This window comes from Euphorbia lathyris, chromosome 4, assembly GCF_963576675.1.
Source record: "Euphorbia lathyris chromosome 4, ddEupLath1.1, whole genome shotgun sequence".
NCBI lineage: Eukaryota > Viridiplantae > Streptophyta > Magnoliopsida > Malpighiales > Euphorbiaceae > Euphorbia > Euphorbia lathyris.
The window spans coordinates 35683708-35705682 of record NC_088913.1 but is presented as its reverse complement, the minus strand read 5'-3'; the positions used below and the strand labels follow the sequence as shown (position 1 = coordinate 35705682).

Below are 21975 nucleotides of genomic sequence, written 5' to 3'. Positions count from 1 at the left end.
AGTATTAGGTTACGGACTAAACGTACTAGATTATCATTTTAGGGATAAGGTGATCTTCTTCCCCGTAATCGTGATTCACCAGATTCTTCTCCTTTAATTGCGATTTTGAATATGCTCTCTTTCATCTTCTTCCGTTCAGTCACGATTATGCTCTTCTTTTTCTTCCCTTCAATTGCGATTTTGATTTTGATTCTGCTCTCATCTCCTTCTCCTTCTTAGCTTCAATGGTGATTTTGCTCTTCTTAGCTTCAATGGTGATTTTGCTCTGCTTCTCCTTCTTTCTTCCCTTCAATCACGATCCTTCCTTTTCCTAAAGCTATCGTTTTTCGTTTTCCTAAAGCATTGCTTAATACCCATCCAGAAATTTTTTGTTTTCCTAAAGCATTGCTTAATACCCATCTGCTTAATACCCATCCAGAAAACAAAAAACGATAAGGATCGTGATTGAAGGGAAGAAAGAAGGAGAAGCAGAGCAAAATCACCATTGAAGCTAAGAAGGAGAAGGAGATGCGAGCAGAATCAAAATCGCAATTGAAGGGAAGAAGAAGAGCATAATCGTGACTGGACGGAAGAAGATGAAAGAGAGCATATTCAAAATCGCAATTAAGAAGGAGACGAATCCGGTGAATCGCGATTACAGGGAAGAAGATGGAAGGATGGGTGTAATTCCACGTGACAATCCCGAATATAAATTTGGCATACAATTTTTTAACAGCGTTAAGGTTTTCCATCCAACAGGCCTAAAATTGCACCTTTAGAAAAACTATAGACCTAAAATTTTGCTATTTCATACTTAAGGGGTAAATCTGATCCTCCTTAAAAACGTTAGGGGCAAATTTGCACCTTATCCCATCATATTTTATGATAACTTAAGGTAGATTTTTATGCATTTTTTATTTAATAAATTAAATATTTAATAATTATTATTTTCTTTATAAAATTTTATTTTTATGCATTTTTTATAAATTTTAGTTCAATTTAATTCGTTTCAGTTTTTTTTTATTTCAATGATTAAAGTAGTTTATCTAAATTGTTTATAAATACATGTGATTAATTTGTTAATCCAAAATATATAAATACAAAACGTTTTGTTAAAAAATTCAAAACTCAATTCTAGATGAGTACCAGGACGGATCCTCAAAACTATTTCCTGAGCAAGGGTTAAGTTTACTTCCTTACAACAGAAAGCAGCCGACAACATGACAATCCTTGTTTACCATTCCGTACTATTTATCTATATATATTATATACTCCAATAAATGGTAATCATGTCCACTAGCTTCAATCGATCAATTTTGTCTCAAAGAGTAAATTTATAACCACTAGATTTTATTACGTCCTGTACCAGGCACTAGATTTACAACCACTACCGGCTTTATAGTTGAGGAATTCAATTTTATGCTACTATAAATTTAGCAACCAAAACGGTAGCATTTCAGAACCTCCCTCCGCCAATTTAGATTTTTCTCAAAATCACATGGCCTTATCTGATTCCCCTGCCGCCGTAAGAGTAACGGAGCTCTGCAAAATCACACCTCCCGATTCACCCACCGACTCATCCCTTCCTCTCACCTTTTTCGATATTTACTGGCTCAAATTCCACCCTCTTGAACTCATCTTCTTCTATCAACTCACCACCGATTCCGATTCCTTCTCTTCCGATATCCTTCCTAAACTCAAGCAATCTCTCTCTCTTACTCTCCACCACTTCATCCCTTTCGCCGGAAATCTCATTTGGCCCTCACATTCTGATAAGCCTTTCCTCCTTTATTCTCCCGGGGACGGTGTTTCTCTCACTGTTGCTGAGTCTGATGCAGACTTTCACACTCTCGCCGGCGATTCAATTCGTGAAATTCCCGATTCACATAATTATGTACCGGAGTTAAATGTATCGGAGACAGAAGCTGCAACTATGTCGTTTCAGATAACTTTGTTTCCGAATCAAGGATATTGCATTGGAATATCTTCTCACCATGGAATCTTTGATGGAAAAAGTATAATTATGTTTATTAAAGCATGGGCTCATATTTGTAAAAATGATAACGGAAGCTCAGCTCTGCCGCCGGACCTAACTCCGGTTATTGATCGGACACTCATTCAAGACCATCAAGGATTAGAAAGCCTGTACTTGAACAGATGGACGAGCGTCGCTTCGCTTCCAGGTATTTCTTTTTTCTTTTCTGTTTTTTTTTAAATTTACGAAATTAGCTTTTCAACTTTCTAGTGTCACTCATGACCTCTAGTGAGTTCGGTTTTCTCGACCAGATTTAGAGGGCGGTTGGTTGCACCTTTTCATGCTCCTTTTTACATTTTTACTTTAAAAAGGAGAGTTTTAGGTGTTTAAAAAGGAGAGTTTTAGGTGTTTGGTTAGTGACCTCATGTTTACCTTTTACATCTGAAAAGCAGCATTAGGTGTTTTTTTTTTGAAGCAGAACTGTCTTTATTAATGAATATCAGCAGAAATAACATCGATTATTCAGCAGAAATAACATCGATCAGAAACGGAGGTGGTCTCGACCATTCTCCACGCACAGACTTTGAAATGACAGCTTTAGCAAGTGCATGAGCAGTCATGTTCGCTGAACGTTTTACAAAAGAAATAGAACAATCATCTAAATCTCTTAACAAAATAATACAATCCTCAATAAACTCAGAACGATATGTAAGATCCTGCACAGGCTGAATAATAGCATGAAGAGCAAGAAGACAATCGGATTGAACCTGTACCCCTAACAAAGCCTTATTCTTGAGCCAGCTAAGAGCCTCCCGTATGGACATAATCTCAGATGTGAGACCATCGAAACAGCCATCAAAAGCCCCATGAGCCGCAGCCAGACACGTCCCCTGATGCTCCCGTAATATAAAACCATAAGAACTATAACCCTCTGCTTTAAATACCCCAGCATCAACATTAAGAACAAAACGACCCTCATCAGGCGGTACCCATCTTGTGAGACAATCTTGCTGGTTTGGACTGCCAGTCGAACAACCTGGACTGGCAATCAACCAATCAGTCCAAGCGCATTTAGCCGAAGAAACAATCTGTGTAGGAGAAGGATACTTATTATTCCAAACACAATTATTTCTACTATTCCAAATACTCCAAATCAAGAACAAAGTCTCACAAATAATCTCCTTTGATGCAAGCCTCATTAAATCCAAAAGCCATGAACAAAAATCTACCACTGCCACCATTCTATTATCTCTATAAAATTCTGCCCATGCCATACAAGAAGGAGGACAAACAGTAAAAATATGAGATACTGTCTCAGTTGAGCAATTGCATACATGACAAATATCAGAAATTGGTAAATGGCGAGTAACCATGTTTCCTCAGGTAGGCAGACATGAATTCAAAATACGCCACAGAAAATTCTTAATCTTGGGAGGAACATTCAATGACCAAAGTGCCTTCCAAGAAAACTCACATTGGTTCAGATAGACAGGATGAAAATCACGCATAGCCAGATGATAACCCGACTTAACAGAATATATACCTCGTCTATTAAGGGGCCAAAACCAGGAATCTTCCATCAACAATCTACGCCGAGGGATAGACAGAATGAGATTGCAATCCCTCTCGTTAAAAATTGCATCAATAATCTGATAATTCCAAGCACCCTGATGATCCAATAAACTAGACACAGACGTATTTAGAAGAGAAATAGGACGAATGGAGGTCGGTTTCGGATTAGAACAATCAGGCAGCCAAGGATGAAGCCAAATATCAGTTGCTTCCCCATTACCCACCTTACGACTCAGACCCTTAATCAATAGATCCCGACCAGCCAAGATGCTTCGCCACACAAATGAAGGGTTATGACCAATAGTTGCTTGAAGAAAAGAGGAAGAAGGATAGTACCTGGCTTTGATGGCTTGTGCTGCCAAAGAATCTGAGTTAAGCAAAAGACGCCACCCTTGCTTTGCAAGTAGAGCCAAATTAAATTCTCTGATACTTCTAAATCCCATGCCACCAAAAACCTTAGGAATGCATAGTGCTTCCCACCGTTTCCAACAAATTCCAGTAGGTGCAATGCTATTTGATTTCCACCAGAACTTATTCAGCAATTTATTAATGTCCTCACAAAGCTGAAGAGGCAAGAGAAAAATGCTCATAATATAAGATGGGATAGATTGAAGTACAACTTTTATTAAAATCTCCTTACCAGCCCGTGAAAGAAAACGCTCCCTCCAGTCAGTCATTCTTGACCAAATTCGGTCCTTTAAGAAACCAAAAGTTTCAGTCTTTTTACGCCCAACCGCAATAGGAGCACCAAGATAGAGACCCATATCCGGAACTTCACAAACCCCAAGCATCTGACAAACTACATTTCTATCATTACTAGAAGAATTACTGCTGAAGAAAAGTGAAGATTTTTGGAAATTCACACATTGACCAGAATCAGATTCATACTTACTGAGGCACTCCTGTACAACAGTTGCTTCATTCAGATTAGCTCGGAAGAAAAGGTAGCTATCATCAGCGAACAATAAATGTGAGATTGGTGGCGCGGCTCTAGCAACTTTACAACCATGAATGCTTCCTCTGGCAGAACAATCCTTAAGAAGTAGTGACAAGCCCTCAGTGCAAATCAAGAACAAAAACGGTGATAAGGGATCGCCTTGCCGAAGTCCTCGAGAGGATAAAATGGGTCCCAATTCCATACCATCATGTAGAATTTTGTAGCTCACAGTACGAACACAAAGCATCAAAAGTTTGACAAAGTTGAGATGAAACCCAAGTCTAAGAAGCATGTTCTCTAAGAATACCCATTCAACCCTATCGTACGCCTTGCTCATATCCAATTTTAATGCAGCAAAACCATGTTTACCCTGTTTGAGGCATTTCAGTTTATGCATTACCTCATACGCCACAATTATATTATCAGAGATCAGCCGTCCAGATAGAAACGCACTCTGATTATCCGAAATGACAGAAGGAAGAATCTCTTTAATTCTGTTAGCAAGCATTTTTTAAACAATTTTTAATAAGACATTGCATAAAGCAATGGGACGAAGATCAGTAATTCGTTCAACAATTTCCTTCTTCGGGATAAGGACAACCAAAGTGTCATTCAACCTTGGTGGCAAAGTACCAGAATGTAGAAAATGGAGACAAGCAGCACTGACATCCTTACCAATTATATTCCAGAAGCGTTGCTAGAATGCAGGATTAAGCCCATCCGGTCCAGGACTTTTGTTTGGGTGCATAGAGAAACAAGCAGTTTTAACCTCATCTTCAGTAAATGGAAGTTGTAAATAGAGATTCTGTTCCTCAGATACTTTTGGAATTACAAGAGGAAGAACATCAGATGTAATATTACCTTGGCTATGAAAAATAGTTGTGAAGTAATCCACAATAATGTTTTCAAGACCAGCACCAGAAGTACACCAAAGGTCATTTTCATCCTTGAGTTGTGTAAACGTGTTTTTTCTCCGTCTAGCTGATGCATACTCATGAAAATATCTAGTGTTGGAATCTCCATCCTTGAGCCAGAATAGTTTCGCCCTTTGCTTCCAAAAGTCATCCTTCTGTTTTAATATTCTAACATAGTTGACCGATGCCGCACGATATTGTTCAAGACCAAAGGAATCACTACTACCCTTATATCGCTCAAGCATTTGGCGGGCAGATTGAAGAGCCACATTGTAATTTCGCACTAAAGAAGTACTCCACTCACCAAGTGCATTAGCACAAGCTTCAAGTTTCTGTGTTATGGAACCCGATTTTTCCTTTTGCCATGCCCCTTGAACAACAGAAGCACATTGTCCCTCCCTGAGCCAAGCACTTTCAAACCGAAATCGTTTCACAGGAGAACACTTACGCCATACTCGAAATTGCAGCAATAGTGCAGAGTGATCAGAACCGACAGTAGCAAGATTCCGAAGAGTAGAATTAGAAAACAGACTATTCCAATCAGCACTGATCAAAGCTCTATCCAACTTTACTTCAATCCAACGTAAACCACCTCTGCCAGCCTCCCAAGTGAAAGGATGTCCTTGCATATATAAATCAGTTAAATGAAAATCCTCCACAGCCTGCCTAAAACCTTCAATTAGCCAATTAGGTTGTTTGTTACCCCCTTTCTTTTTAGAAAACCGAATAATGTCGTTGAAATCTCCTATACAACACCAAGGTAAGCTAGATTGTGCACCTAATTGACGAAGTAAATCCCACGAATCACTGCGCCTTTGCCTCTCCGGAACCCCATAAAAACCAGTAAGCCTCCAAAGTGGTATATCCTGCAAATGAATATGAACATCAATGTAATTAAGAGATGCACTAACCACATTAACCATTGACTTCTCTTTCCATAGTAATGCAAGCCCGCCTCCATGTCCCACACCTTCCACAACAAATGAACCTTCGAACCCCGTTTTTTTACGAACATTTTCCAATTTTTCTTTTTTGATCATGATCTCTATAAGAAACACAATCATGGGCTTATGAACCTGAATGAGATCCAATAGAACATTAACTGTGCGTGAGTTGCCCAACCCACGACAGTTCCAACTTAAGAGACTCATTGGGTCGGGCGGGCCTGAATCCCAGGTCCCGCCATTAAACCACCTTTTGATCGAGTATCAATATCACAATCCATGTTCCTGCTTTCAAGCCTAAACAGCATTAGGTGTTTGGTTAGTGATCTCCTGTTTTGCCTTTTACACCCGAAAAGCAGCCTTTTACAAAAGCAGAGAATCTCTGCTTTTTGGAAAAGCAGCTTTTTGCAACAGCAAACAGCAAACCGTAACAACAACAACAAACAACAACACTAAAGCGTAACAAGAAACAGCAAACCGTAACAGCAAACAGTAGGTAAAACAAACGGGCCCTTAGCTGTGTCATTTTGTCTTGGTTCGTGAACAAAGTAGCTCATTTTTTAGTCAGGAGTGTTTATTCCATCATTAATTTATGGGATAAGGTATCAAAATAGGTCTAACGTTTTTGGAGAATTACCAATTTAGGCTCAATGTTCAAAATAACATCAATATAGGCTTAACGTTTACAAAATAATATTAATTTAGGCTTAACGTTTACAATATAGCATCAATTTATGTCTCACGTACAAAATAGCACCAATATGGAATTCATGAGCCATGGAATTTAGGAGTCATGGAATGGTTGATGAAAAACAAATATAAAGTTTTAATGGGCAAGAAAACTAATTAATTGTATTATAATAAATAAGAAAATAGAACTAAATAAAAAGATAACATATAAAGTTAATAGGGAAAGAATATAATATGGTTAATTTAATTGCGACGTTTAGCTTAAATTGTATATATTTTGTAAACGTTAAGGTTAAATTTGTATTATTTTGTAAACGTTAAGCCTATATTGGTGCTATTTTGTACGTGATGCCTAAATTGATGCTATATTGTAAACGTTAAGCGTAAATTGATATTATTTTGTAAACGTTATGCCTATATTAGTGTTATTTTGAAGGTTGAGCCTAAATTGGTACTTCTCCAAAAACCTTAGACCTATTTTGATACCTTATCCCTTAATTTATTTATTTCATTTATTATTCTACATTTCTTCTTGGAGTCTGTATTAATATGTGAAAATTCCATTGTTTAAGTAAAATTCCAGTTTTTCCTTAAAAAAAAACTTTCTAGTTGTTTTTTTTGGGAAAGGTATAATTACAGAAACTTTAAATGTTTTGTAAATTTTCCACCTTTAATATTAAGGTAAAAAATGTAATTTTATAAATTTATATGTAGAAGAAAATGCTTTTTTTTGTTGTGTACTATATATATATATATAGTCGAAAACCCATATGACACACGAGATATGAAATTTTTATATAATTTAGATAAATAAATAAATTGACATATTTACTTTTAAGTAATTTTATATCATGTTATGAATTTTTTTTTATATTATGTATATTTTGAAATTTTTATTGATAATTCAAATTAAATTAAATTAATTTTGAAAATAATTGATTAATTTTTTTTATAGAATTTTAATTAAAAGCGAATGATTTATTTATTTTTACAAAATTCAATGATTTGGATTTTTTTAGTAATTTTAATACATTTTTATTTTTTTATAACTGGAATTCTGTGAAACAATAATAATAAAACATGAGATTAATTAAGAAATACATTAGAATATAATGAAAACAATTTCCGTGGCCAGCAGTCCCACCCATAGAGGTGCAAACCATCTGCGAAAGTGAATAGCCACTGCTGTCGGTGGTGGATACACTTACGAACAAAAAAAAAGAATATAATGAAAAACTAAAATTTGAATTAAACTATAATTAAAATTAAATATTATATTTACTGTACAAAAGAATTATAATCTAGGTGAAACAAAAATTGAATTAAACTATAATTAAAATCAAATATTATATTTATGATACAAAAGAATTACAATCTATGTTAAAATGGAAGCAACATCAATATATTATTCTATAAACTATTACGATCAATACTTTTCTAATGTTGCACATGAAGAAACTTTATCAATTCAATATGTTACATATAAAAAATAAAATTCATAAGAATTAGTCATAAATTCATCTTGATGATAATCATTTTGTTTGATGGAATTTCATGATCACCATTCGAATTCACAATTGAATCAGTTTAAGGTGATGATTTCTCCTATTTTCATCTCGTAATATCTCATCAAGACATTCAATCAATTTGTTCTTCATTCTTGCACTGTATGTAATATCAGTCACGCTCACAGATATCACTTATTTGTCTTTATTAATATTTTCTAATAATTATGTATTCTTGAATTTCGTAAGTAAGAAAAACAAACAAAAGAACAGAAAATAAAAATGAAGGGACAAAAAAGATAATTAGGAGAGAACTATCTTCCTCTCGTTTTTTCTAAAATAAGAGAGAATGTTAAGATATAAGCATACAAAAAGGAGAGTGGAAATATTTTTTGCTCATTAATTAAAATTTTTATTTTTCTTAATGCAGTATTAAGTCCATAAATTAATTTTAGTTAAATAGAATTAAATCGCAATTGTAACCACTCAGTACAAAAAAAAGTTTTATAATTAATATGTGAAATTAATTCTATTAATTAGAATCATTATATACTCAACATTTAAGAATTTGAAGAGATTCAAATAATAATATTTTTAATTAATATTTTCCAACAACTTGTCCAATGATCATGTTTCATTTTCATATGTTAAAAACTCTTGAAATTAGACCTGGCAATTATCGTGTTCGAGTCGTGTTCGTGTCGTGTCATTTCGGGTTCGTGTCAAAAAGAGTAAACCCAAACCCAACCCAAAAACTTTTGTGTCAAAATCGTGTTAACCTGTTCGGGTTAGTGTCGATTTCGTGTCATGTTTTCGGGTTACATGTAATTTTGTTATGCATATATATTAATAATAACTCTTAAAAATATAAGAAGATATGTTACTGTTTTTAAACATTTTATATCATTTTTAGATTAGTATGTTAACAATAATTATCGAAAAGTTCGATAATATCATGTTAGAGGGTAATGTAATGTGTTTATAACAATTTAGGAAATTCAAATCAATATTTGCAATTAATAATTATTATTTTTTTATCTTTATTAATAAAGTGACATAAAAACACGAGAGAATATAACAATAATTTTCAATATCCGTGTCATTTCGTGTCGTTTTCGGGTTCACATATCAACACTAACCCAACCCAAAAATTAGTGTGTCAGTTTCGTGTCAACCCAAAAATGACCCATTACCTATTAAGCTCAACACTAACACTAAAAATCTGTGTCGTGTTCGTGTCGTGTAATCGGGTCGTGTGTCATTTTGCCACCTCTACTTGAAATACTAACAATTTTGTACAAACCACAATATAATAGTTAAAAACTATATAAGACAATGTTGCAAGCAATTAACTCAATATCCCATAATTAATGTACTTTTTTAGGATTTTGTGCATCAAAATTTATTTTTATTTAATTTCATTTTGAATTCGTATCTAGCATAATCCAAATTCTTCAAGAATAAACATATTATCAAGTGTATTAGACGCTTACAATCTCTTTGTCTAGATAACTGGGAAAAAATAACAATAATAATAATAAAATAACATAATTTATAATTAAAATACATTTCATTGTAAGTATAATACTTTAATACCTCTTTAATATTTATTCAATATGTCTCCAACTTCAATGAACAACTATTGTGCGAACTTTATATCTATTTGTATCAAAATGCATAAAAATAAAAAATACAATCCATATCAGTTAGATAAACTCAAACTAAAAAAAATGAGTGGATTTCAACAGGTTCCAAATTAGAAAAATTCATCTAACTTCAATTAAAGCTAAAAACTAAGTTCATATAAAGTCGAAAATCTAAATTTTAGTTAGTTAACAATCGAAACGATAACACCTAGCAACATATACTAAAAAATAATGCAAATATACAAAATCTTTATTTTAGTCATTTTGAAAGAAAAAAGACAAATAAAAAAGAGAACATGGATAAGGTAGCGAGAGGTATGGAACCTGGGTAACGACAGAAATGGAATTTCATTTTTGAAAGATGAAACTATATTATTGTTTAATAAAAATAAAACAACAACACAATTGAGAACAAATATAACTATAACATATGAAAAAAAAATATCAGCTCCTGGTTTCTGTTCGTTGCTTATTCGTGATAATGCAATATGACGTCCTTTATTTCGTTTTACTTAATTTCCGGTTTTCGCCGTTCCTTTATTTTTTCTTCGTTCTTTGAATATTTTCGGGTTCAGTTTTCTGTCCCCAGCTTTTAATAAAAAAATCATATGAAAAAAATCGAATAATTACCTTGAGAAATATAAGAATTTCTTGTAATTTTTGACACTTTTGTGTTTCCCGATTTTAGTTGTCCATGCATCTTCTATTTCTATCAGATTTCTTCAATTGGAGATATCAGTTTGGAAAACAAAAAGACAAATAAAAAAGAAAACATGTATAAGGTAGCGAGAGGTATAAAACCTGGGTAACTTGGGTAACGGCATAAATGGATCTGAAAGATGAAACTATAACAACTATGGTTTAATAAAAATGAAACAACAACACAATTGAGAACAAAATAACTACAACATATGGAAAAAAATCGAATAATTACCTTTAGAAATATAATACTATCTATCATGTCGAATGAATATAATGGTGGAAATACTATCTATCATGCTTTATATAGGAGTTTATTTGTGACTTTTGGATTTCCATTGCTTTGTGTTTTTTCATCTTCCTGTAACTCTTATTTTCTTTTATTATTTTAATTAATGGGCTAGTAATTATTTAATATATTATAAATATAAATCTGTTATTTTTAATTTATTAAATCTTTTTAATTTTGATTTTTTATTAAATCATTTTAGTTTCGATTTTTTACTATGTTGACAACTCATCAAAAATGCCTTTAAAATACTTCTCCTTATTTCTCGTTGCTTCCGCTATATATATATATATATATATATATATATATGATTATATAGAATTCGGTATAATTATATTCTAAATGATTATATAGAATTCGGTCATTCACCGTTAGATCTAGGTTTATTAGAATTCTAGGATGGAGATTCAAAACATTTCGAAGCTTGAAGTTAATAAGCCTAGATCTAATGGTCAATGACTAAATTCATTTGGTTATTAAGATCAATTAGGACCTTGAAAGTCAGCTAGGACCTTAAACTATTAAAATCACCAATTAGGTCCATAAACTAAGTAAAAATCATCAATTGAGTCCACATCCTAAGTAAAAACCATCAATTGAGTCCCCATCTAAAGTCATTCGGTTGAATTGTTTCATACTCTCTTCCCCAAATCTATTTTGAGCCAACATATAGATCATTACAGTCTATGTCGAATAGTCACAGTTTCTGATTTTAGAATATAATAATGATTCAATTGATGATTTTTGCTTAGTTAAGGGATTTAATTGATGATTTGATAGTTTAATCTCCTAATTGACTATGGAGTTTTAGTTTAGGGGTTAAAATGAGTGTTATATTCAATTTATAAAAACAAAAAATTTAAGTCCTTATTAATTAGATAAAAATTAAATTAAAATTTGAAATCTCAATACACATCAAAAACAAAATATCTATCATACTCCTGGAATTTTATATATATATTAGCCCTCATTCATAGGTAACTGTAAATTCCATTATACATTCTCATCGAGGTTTATGGTTTGCCGTAACCTTGGGAGTGAGTATACCTACCCGAACTAAACCTTTTTTGTTACCAAGAAAGTATTAAAAAAAGAAATATGTACAAGTAACATTAATTAGTTAATTGATATAGTGTAATTATAAGTTTTGCTACTTGAGTACAATCATATAATTTATTCATGTATGGATACAAACCCAAGAAGCTTGAAGCTGGATACCTTCCAAAGATCAGTGACAGACACAAATTTCGTGCGAGGAACATTCAAGTTATCTGGTGAACACATAAAGAAACTTAGACAAAAGGCACTTTCTCAACTAGAAGATACAAATCAAGCCAACTCGAAGCATTTCTCCACTTTTGTGCTTTCTTATGCATATGTATCAACCATAATCATCAAAGCTAAAGGATTAGAAAGTAACAAAAAAATGATTTTAATATTTATAGCTGATGTTAGATATCGTTTAGATCCTCATGTCTTTGCTAATTACTTCGGCAACTGTGTTTGCGCTAATATTGTTCAAACAGAAGCAAAATTTCTCATTAAGGAAGATGGATTAGGCTTTGTTGCAGAGGAATTAACAAGGTTGATAAAAGGGTTAGAGAAGAATAAAGGAGGTTTAGATGAGGCCAGAAAGACGTCTGAGGCATTTAGGAAAATGGATCCAACTACAACAGAAGTAATTGGTGTAGCTGGATCACCTCGATTTGGGGTTTATGATATTGATTTTGGATGGGAAAAGCCTATCAAAGTTGAGGTAACATCTATAGATAGGAGTACTTCTATTTCTATGGCGGAAATAAGAGATGGGAATGGTGGGGTTGAACTTGGTGTGGTTTTGAAAAAGGATGAAATGGTGATTTTTGATTCGTTATTTCTAAATGGTCTTAAACATCTCTGAATGCAACCAAATGTATTCAACTGATGATTGACTTTTGTATTATGTGATTTCATCAACTAAACCTTTTGAATTCCATGTTTCTAGTTTTCTAGTGTTGGAGAAAACAACTTCTTTCCGATATATAATATGCATATCATATTCTGTTATTTGATTTAGGCTTAGTACACCAGGGGCTCTATATTTGGCCAAATAATCTGATTGGCTCCCCGAAGTTTGGAGTACGTCATTAGCCTCTAAACTTCCTTAAGTGACTTTTTGGCTTCCTGAACTTGCTTAAAGTGATGTATTGGCCACTTGAACTTACTTAAAATGACTTATTGGTCTCTTGAACTTACTTGACCTATTGCTCGTAACATGCTTAAAATAAACTATTCATCTCCTAATCTCACTTACCGTGCTTCAACTTGTACAAATTTCCATTTTGCTCCACCACATAAGAATTAGGGGGTTAATCATGTCACTTTAAGCAACTTCAAGGGGCTAATAGTTTGTTTTCAAAATTTGGAGGGCGAATTTTCTTTTATGGCCAACTTAGAGGGTCTAGAAATGTATTAGACATTTGATTTACGTTGTGTAACAATATCCTAGTTAATCAGAGTTACCCTCATAATGTTTATAATGATACAATCCTCAAGGTATTGAGATCAGGATATTTGTTGAACTATTGGGCTTGAGCATTAATTCTTATACTTAAACTATTGGAATTCATTCTTAAGTGTGTTATCTTTGAATTAGGGGAAGTTATTTTTCTTCCAGTTTGATGATATTGGTTATGTCGAAAACAAGAGGTAGAATAAGGAATACACGAGAGTATAAAAAATTAGTAATCGAGATTTAATTTTATTGTTTCTTTTGTTTTCTTTTTATGGTGTTTTTATGTAAGAACTGAAGACAGTTTCTGGCGGAGTCAACTATGGTTGGATCTGTGTCCCCTAATAGGGGGAGTCCCACCATTCTAGTGAAAGAGATCGGATCATATAACCACTTTGTCGGATCTGATCGTATTGTGGTGCCTACTAGGTGTTTGCCCTTTTGCTTCTGAGTCATCATTAAGTCTTGATTTATGTTGGTGATTAGGGACCGAGGTAAAGATTCTCATTTTCAGGATGAAATTACATAATACACTAAAAAATATTCAATTTTGACGCAAGTTGCATAATATAATATTTCCCTACATTTTAGGGATAAATTATTAAAATAAGCCTTAGGTTGTTGGGATTACCAATTTAGGCTCTTCGTACAAAAATAGCACAATAGGCTTACCGTTTATCTAAGAGAACCAATTTAGACTTCGACTAGACGTGACACATCATTTATACTACCTCGTTAAATTAAATGAGTAATATAAAAATCGTGTCATATTGTAAACGTAGAGCCAGATTTGATACTCTTAAAAAATCTTAACCCTATTTTGATACCTTTATCCCTTAATTTTAACTTCAAATGAATATCTTTTACCACCTATTTACCAGTGCCAATCTTGTCATTCTTCTCTTCAAATTCTCTACTGCTCTTGACATCATTGATTCCTCTCAATCTTTAGTCAATGGCCAAACCATGGTTTCAAAGAATTGTTTTTTTATTTGTTATTGTCTCATGTTTTAGTTGTATTTACTTTTCTTTCTAATATGATGTGCAGTAGTGCCAAAAAAATCCATGCTTTGCATCTCATGACAAAAGGTAGAAGATCCACATCATAATTAAAATATATAAACACAATAATTAATAGCCTAATTTAATTATGAGACTTCCTTTCTGTTTTTCTTATTTAATTTGAACAAAGAGGCTACTTATACAAGTTTTGAACAGTCAAATAAGTATTGTACTTGGCTATTTAAGCATGATATCTTATATATTGCATTTTTTGCTAATAGAAACAACTTAAGGATTTGAAACATTTTGCATTTTTTGATGAGGGAAACAAAACAAAAAAGATAACTTGGTAATTACATATTAATAAAAAAAAGTCCATTTGAGGAAATTCTCAACTTTCACTAACATGGTTTGTTTGTGTTTAGATTCAATGGTATAGGGTCTGTGATTCTCCATATGTTTCTTTGCTTGTGTTAGGGTCTAGGATTTCTTTTTGATGGAACTCTAGGTGGCAGCATTGTCGGAGACTTCATCATCGACTAATGATGCAACATGATGATGACATCAAGCAAAACACTGAGTTATGTTTAAAAAAAAATAGTGCGAGACCCTGAGCTGTAATTCTCTGTTTCGGATGTTTTAATTGCTTCAAAGCTTATCTCTACTAATGCAAGGAAATCTCCCGATGTTCAAGGTGAGGTCTTGGTGAAGCAGCAACTTTTTGGTGCGATCTTCCTCTAATTCTTTATTTTCTTTTAAACCTGTTGGTTCTCTTAGTTATTTTGAAAGTTTTATTTGGGTTGTTTCAACTCAATTGGCGATGATTGCTTTCTTCATCATTTAAACACTGAGAAAATCTTAAGTGAATGTCTGCATCTCAATAGAATTTTTTGAGTTTGATGAGTGACGTATAAGCTAGCAAATATGGATCCTTCTCTTCCTGCCTTGTTTTTTTTCTTAGTGCATCTTATGATGAAATTTTGAAGCTTGAGTTGAGCATAGTATTGTAATAAGTTTTTTTTATGGAGTAATGAAGCCCTTTTAAATTATAGTAACCATTTGAATACATCTCTTATTAGAAAATTGCTCTTCAACTTAATTACTCTTCGGGAGAGTGTGAGGTAGGACTTTAAATTATATATTGTTAATGATGAACCAACTACTTGAAAATCTAAGTGATTGCAAAAAGCAAAAATTCTATGAAGCCAGTTTGCATTTTGTATCTTTATTTTTGTGATTAGTGGTCTTATGTTTTCATGTTTTAATTTTATAAGAAAGGAATGAAGAGTTGTCATCTAGAGGGAGAACTTAGAACGAATTAATGAAGTAATCAAAGAAGCATCATCTCATGATGGTGGATGGCTAGTTGGTAGGATAAGCCACGTTAAGAAACCAAAAGTCGTTAGGATTTCAGCTGCTACAAGTAAGAATCACATGTCTAAAGATGCAACAGAGCAATTCAAAATGGAAATCAAAGACGAAGTGAAGAATGAGCTTAGAGGAGAACTATCAACTCATCTTTAATTTCTTATACAAAAGTTGAGTCTTATAAACTCATCGCTCAATCTAAATTTGGATGGTGTTGCTACTGATATCAACTCAGTCCATCCAGATGCACATGAAAACTTATTTATTTATTTATGTTTGAGATGGTACTTATCGATTTTATATGTTAAATTTTAGGTACTTTTCGATTTTGTTATTTTTGGATGTTTATTTAAACAAGCATGGTTGTTGGGATTATAAATATCATTGTTGCGTTAGATTATAAACAGCGTTGCCTTTACATTACAAACACTGTTGCCTTATACTTGAACCATCGTTGCCTTGTACTCTACAATGTTGCATTATAAACTAAAATTGTTGCATTTAAGTTACTAGTCGTTGCATTTGCATGACAAAAAATGTTGCTAAAGGTTTAGTCGTTGCCAAACAATAAAATACTGTTGCTTTTGGATTTGAAATAGTGTTGCCTATGGGACTAAAATGTTGCATTAGTTTAAAATATTGTTGCCTTTCTTAATTAAGGCGACAATTAATAATGTAAAATCGTTGCTTTTGGATGCAACTTCCGTTGCCATTCCATTGAATCCTTCTACTGTTGCACTACGTTAAAAACAAAAGCAACAATATCTTTGTCGTTGTATTTGAGAATATTTTCGTTGCCTTTGAGAGAAAAAGCAACCGTGAATTAACCAATGAAAATATATTGACCAAAATTGTATGGCCAGATTGCAACAGTTTTGGGTGTCTAACGTAACGAATCAGTATCGTTACAATAGGCATTCTATGGTGTAGTGTTATTTTGAGGCATCATCATGAATTGGTCCTACAGAGCGTGTCAAAATTGTTAACTACTTAACTACATTTTTAGACTATGTTAATACCAACTCTGATTTTGGTTTTATGAGCGTGATAGGAAAAATAAATTTTCAAATGATATATGCTTTTAATGATTTTCTAACTGTTAAGACAAACGATTGAGCGAAAGCTGGAAACAAAATAAAAAAGCTGGAAATTACAGTATAAACTTGATAATTCTATGTAAGAATTGTAATTAAGAACATATTTAGCACTTGAAGAACTGAGTTAAGAACTTGTAAAACTTTGAAACTATGGAAAGAACTTTAGAATCTTGTGAAAGTAATAAGAATCTTGAACATAACTTTGAGTAGGAGACTGAAATTTGAGAGAATTGAGAAGAATCTTGAAGAATAAAGGAAAATAAAGGCATGGGAGAAAGGAGACGAGAGAAACAAGGAAGGAAAGGGGTTGTAAAAGAGTTTTTTTTCGTGCATGTGTTGGTTTTTCCATGTTATGCTCACTACACATAAATGGTCAATAGCAACAAATACATGTGTTGCCTTAAATATGTTGCAAATATATAATTAATTTGATCAATTGCAACATTGTTCTAAATGTTGCAATTAATATGCAAAACAAACTTAACTGTAGTTATTTTAGAACACTATTTATGAAGTGTTGCAACATTAAACACATTTATATATAATATATTTGTTTTAATTCTAATAGATGGACAAAAATATCCTAACATCCCCCAACCTTCTTCTCCTTTTCATTTTTTTTCAAATTCTAACAACAAAATTCAATAATTCAACCCAAGATCTAAGCATATTCATATATTATTCAAGTTCATGCAAGTATTCTTTCTTTATTTTACATACACGTTGTTCAAGTATGCAATTGGTTAGTTGAATGTTTTCTCGTTGAACCCATCATTTCTAATTTCCTCCATTTTTATCGCATCTGCAACAAAATTGTTCATGTCCCATATGCGACACAGAATGATATTCACACCTGCGAAATAACGTACTCGTCCCTCATCTAAATTGGATGTATTGACATAATCCTTATTGATGACTTGCTCAATATTAAACATTTTTCTGTAAACAGCGGGAGGGAGTGCGAGATTAATTCTTTCTCTAGAAATATCCACTTCATGCTCAGACAGCCAAACTATAGCGTCGATAATTTGACCTGCAAGGGTGTCTTTAAACCCCTTCTTTTCCTGTTTTATTGATTCCCAGCATTCCCCTCATAATAATCTCGTCTTGCTTTCTCTTAAAAGCAGCGACCGCAGATTTAGAATACGGGATGAAAGGATTGATATTCTGTTCTAAATGCACGAAAGGATTCACAACTTCCGCCCAAGAATAATTCTTAAAGCCCATCCATCTCCTATCTTGGGGAGTATCATTGTGTATAGTAGGGGGAAGCTTCACATCGGGGACTTCAGATACTTCAGTAGGATTAAATACCTGCAAAATTGCCGTCTTTTCCCCATGATAGTGTTTAGTCTCAACATGGGGACTCAACAAAGATTGCTCTTGTTGTAATCCTAACGCCATAGTGTCCTTAAATTCTATAATATTCGCTTTTTTCTGTTGCTCTAGATTAGCCATAGGTTATACCTTTCTCTTGGGTAGTGGTTATTGTTACTCTGCTGCACTCAACGCTTTTCTAAGGGCGTTTTCACGCATCAGTTTGGAGGCACTCGCATCCCCCTGTGTGAGTTTTTTAAAGAAATCCTTATCCTTCAGCATTTCTGCTTGTGAATCCATATTGTGTGAGGAAGAATCCTGCCCTTCTCCCTTGGCAAACGTGTCCCCCACGGAAGGAGATTTACTCATTTGAGCGTAGCGATCAAAGAAGTGAAACGTTTTTCGAAAACCCCAAGTGTCCACTAAGGAATTCACATCATCATCCGAGATATTGGATTCCTTGATATAACGAGAAATTTACTGATTTTTCGATGCGTAATCCGCCCCGAATTCCTTTTGCAATTGGGATCTATCTTCCTGCAAAAATTGTTTAAGGCTCTCTACTTGGCGTTTGTATTTTTGATCGCTCAAACCCACGAGTTTGTCCATCACCTGCTGTGCCTTGTCTGGGTCAAGCCCCACTTCCTTAAAGGTGAGGCGGTGATACTCCGCTTCTTCTGAGGAAATGAAATCAGGGAATTTAAGATTATATTCCGACTTAGTTTGGAGAGAATCCTGTTCCTGCGTTTCCGACTGGGCAACCCTTTGGATGGGTTCTGCCGCTTGCGCCTCAGCATGAAAAGAATGAGAAGCCACAGGGGTCTTCGTTTCTGTCGTGGGTGGTGAAGAATTCTCAGTCATTTAGTCTTTTCCTTGTGTATGGTCGTATTCAAATTTGACGAATGAGGATACCATATCCCCAATGGTGAGAGAGAGGGAGCGAACGATATACAGTGCGATATGTCTCTTCCCCGCTTGGAAGGTGATGTGTTCAGAGCTACGGGTGTCAGGGGGCGATAAAAGCTCACCCTCACACATTAAGTCATCCAAGACCCACTTTCCTTCAGGAGTACTATAAACGTGTTTAAACATCGCGAGTCTTCGCTCATCTCTGTGTAAGGTTGCCTCTAACGCCTCTTCATCCACGGTGTACTCGCGTTGAAAAGCCGCCTGCTTTACTTTACTTTTTCGATCAAAAACTTGAAATCAATCATTCAACCCCCGCTTCAGCTTTTACCGCACGACCTCTCCTGCAGCTTTAGCTTTAGCCCCTTCTGCTACGCCAATTTCTTGAAATTGGTCTTCTTTTTGGGCGGTACTCTCGTCTATCCTATCTGCCATTCTATCAGAGCGAATTTTAGTAACCTCCTCTTGGGTGCGAATACACTCAGCAGGAACTCCCCCCTTCGTCAGGACGAAACGCGAAACAGCATCAAAATTAACGGTATCCAACACGGAAGGATCTCCAATCCGAGACGCCAGTTCGAAAAGATGGCTCGTATTTTGATACACACTGGAAACAACTTCGGCTTGCTGATATTTGAACAAAGGCGACATATACTCAACCTTCAGAGTATCAAAATCAGGATGCTCGTCTTGATCCTTTGGGAGGGGGAGTCTGCCTTGAGAATCCAAAATATCCAACTCACGTTTGACCATTGAACCTAGAAACTCAGACTGCAACCTCCCGATAATAGGGGCAACAAAAGCTCCTTTCTCACGGGTCTTTTCCATTGACTCCGCCGCAGACCGACTTGCTCTGTCCGCTAGAATTTGAAACAAATCCAAAAGAAAAACACTATTGATCTTTTCCTCTATCCTTTTGATTTCTTCGTAGAAAGGAATCGGATTTCCTAACCCCATAAGATGAAACAGAGGTTTTCCGTCTTTGCTCACCGCCCCAATATTGAGATGACGAGGTTTTAATTGAAAATCACGTTGTCTCGCTTCAGAGGGAGCAAGGATCGGAGGATGGAGAGCCAATTGGGCGTATTGCACCAACTCGTTTGATATTTCGTTCAAACGTCGAATAGCAGGCAACGCGTCCATTGCAGGGGATTTCCCATATATATCGTTTGATCTTGTTCGATATCTCCCCACGACATAAGGCAGGGTGCGAAGAAGCCCTTCTTCAAAAATGATGTTCTCATCCGTACATACAAACTGAGAATGAAAATGCTTCACTGTCTCCCCATGTTGGGAATCCTTAAACATTTCTTGAGACGTTCTCGGAAAAACAGCATGAAGGAATTTAAACTTAGCCTCCCTGTCCCTCTCTAACGCATTTTTCATATTCTGCGATAATGTGTTCTCACCCCATTTGCGAACGATTTGATCCGCCGTAAACTCAAATTCTCGAAAGACCGTATTCACCTCGTTTTGGTGGTTCACATCATAGTACACAGTCTTAAGAGGAACAGAGATATAGCGAATACCCTCTTTTACCCCTCTCCACTCTTCATCCGTTTCAATATACAAACACCCCGTGCCAAACTCGACCGCACTCATGTAAAACGACTGTATGCATCTAGCAAATCCAGATCCAGAACGCTCCCGATAACAAAAAAGCGTATCCGTCACCTCATCAAGCCACTTTTTTATCTTCTTTGACTCCGCTGAGCCTCGCTCAAATTCCTCTTTCATGAAGAAATCAGGTTCAGCCAAACCGTGCCATCTTTGGTCAGCAGGAGTGATGAGACTAGAAAGCAAAGAAGAGAGTTTGATGCATGCGATTGAAGCGGTCGTATCCCACATCGTGGTCTCTGAGTTTTTCTCATACGGATACAGAAACTGTGTTAGATTCTTGATGAGTCCATCAATCATACTGCGGCTGTTCTTCATAGCTGTGAAGCGGTTTTTCAGCTCTTGGATCTTGACGCGTTCGTCTTCTCTCATCGTCTATACGCCCCTGAGTTGACTAAAGACATGTTAATGCGTTCCGGAGGATTGTAGTAAAAGCTAAACTCCCGCATCTATCTTTCGCGCCCCTCCCTATAATGTTGGACTATACTTGTAGTCGTTAGAACAACAACTGTGTAACAGCGCCTTTCTCTTATACGTGTAGAGAAGGTGGGCATCTCTTTTTGACTTATTGTTGGCAGGCTTGCTCGAATAGGAGGACAGACCGAGAGACGGAATTCAATCGCTAAAAGCTCAAGGAGAATGGATTTCCTTGGCGTAATCACCGTTTCCATCTTAGTCTTAGTAGGGACTCCTTTCCTTAGGCAGGGCTAGCGATGCGTGAACATACAACGGGAACAGTACGAGAAGATTCCAAGCTTTAAGGGCTGCCTTGACAGCTTTTAGCTTCTGAGTGATAGAGCTCACAGACGCCAAACCAAAGGCTCTTTCAAAAGCATCAGTAGACGCAGAAAGAGATCCTATCCCCTAGGTGGTAGAGCAGCCTTTAGAGTAGAGCTAACTGCAGCAGTTACGCCTCCAACTGATGAAATCGCACCGTCGTCTTCCCGGGAACCTGCATGGGATTCGTGAACAGGAAAAGAAAGGAGCTCTTGCTCCTGGCCCGAAAAAAGCATTTGAACAAGACCAC

At 35.0% G+C, this 21975-nt stretch overlaps 1 protein-coding gene across 1 annotated transcript; it reads left to right on the top strand.

Moving 5' to 3' along the window:
* Nucleotides 1–1206: 1206 nt before the first annotated feature.
* On the top strand, nt 1207–15114 carry LOC136226278 (malonyl-CoA:anthocyanidin 5-O-glucoside-6''-O-malonyltransferase-like). The gene is made up of 2 exons (XM_066014663.1): nt 1207–2162; nt 12677–15114. Exons 1-2 carry the CDS (start codon nt 1478–1480, stop codon nt 13048–13050), a joined length of 1059 nt encoding a protein of 352 aa, XP_065870735.1. The 5' UTR covers nt 1207–1477; the 3' UTR covers nt 13051–15114.
* The last annotated feature ends 6861 nt before the right edge of the window (nt 15115–21975 follow it).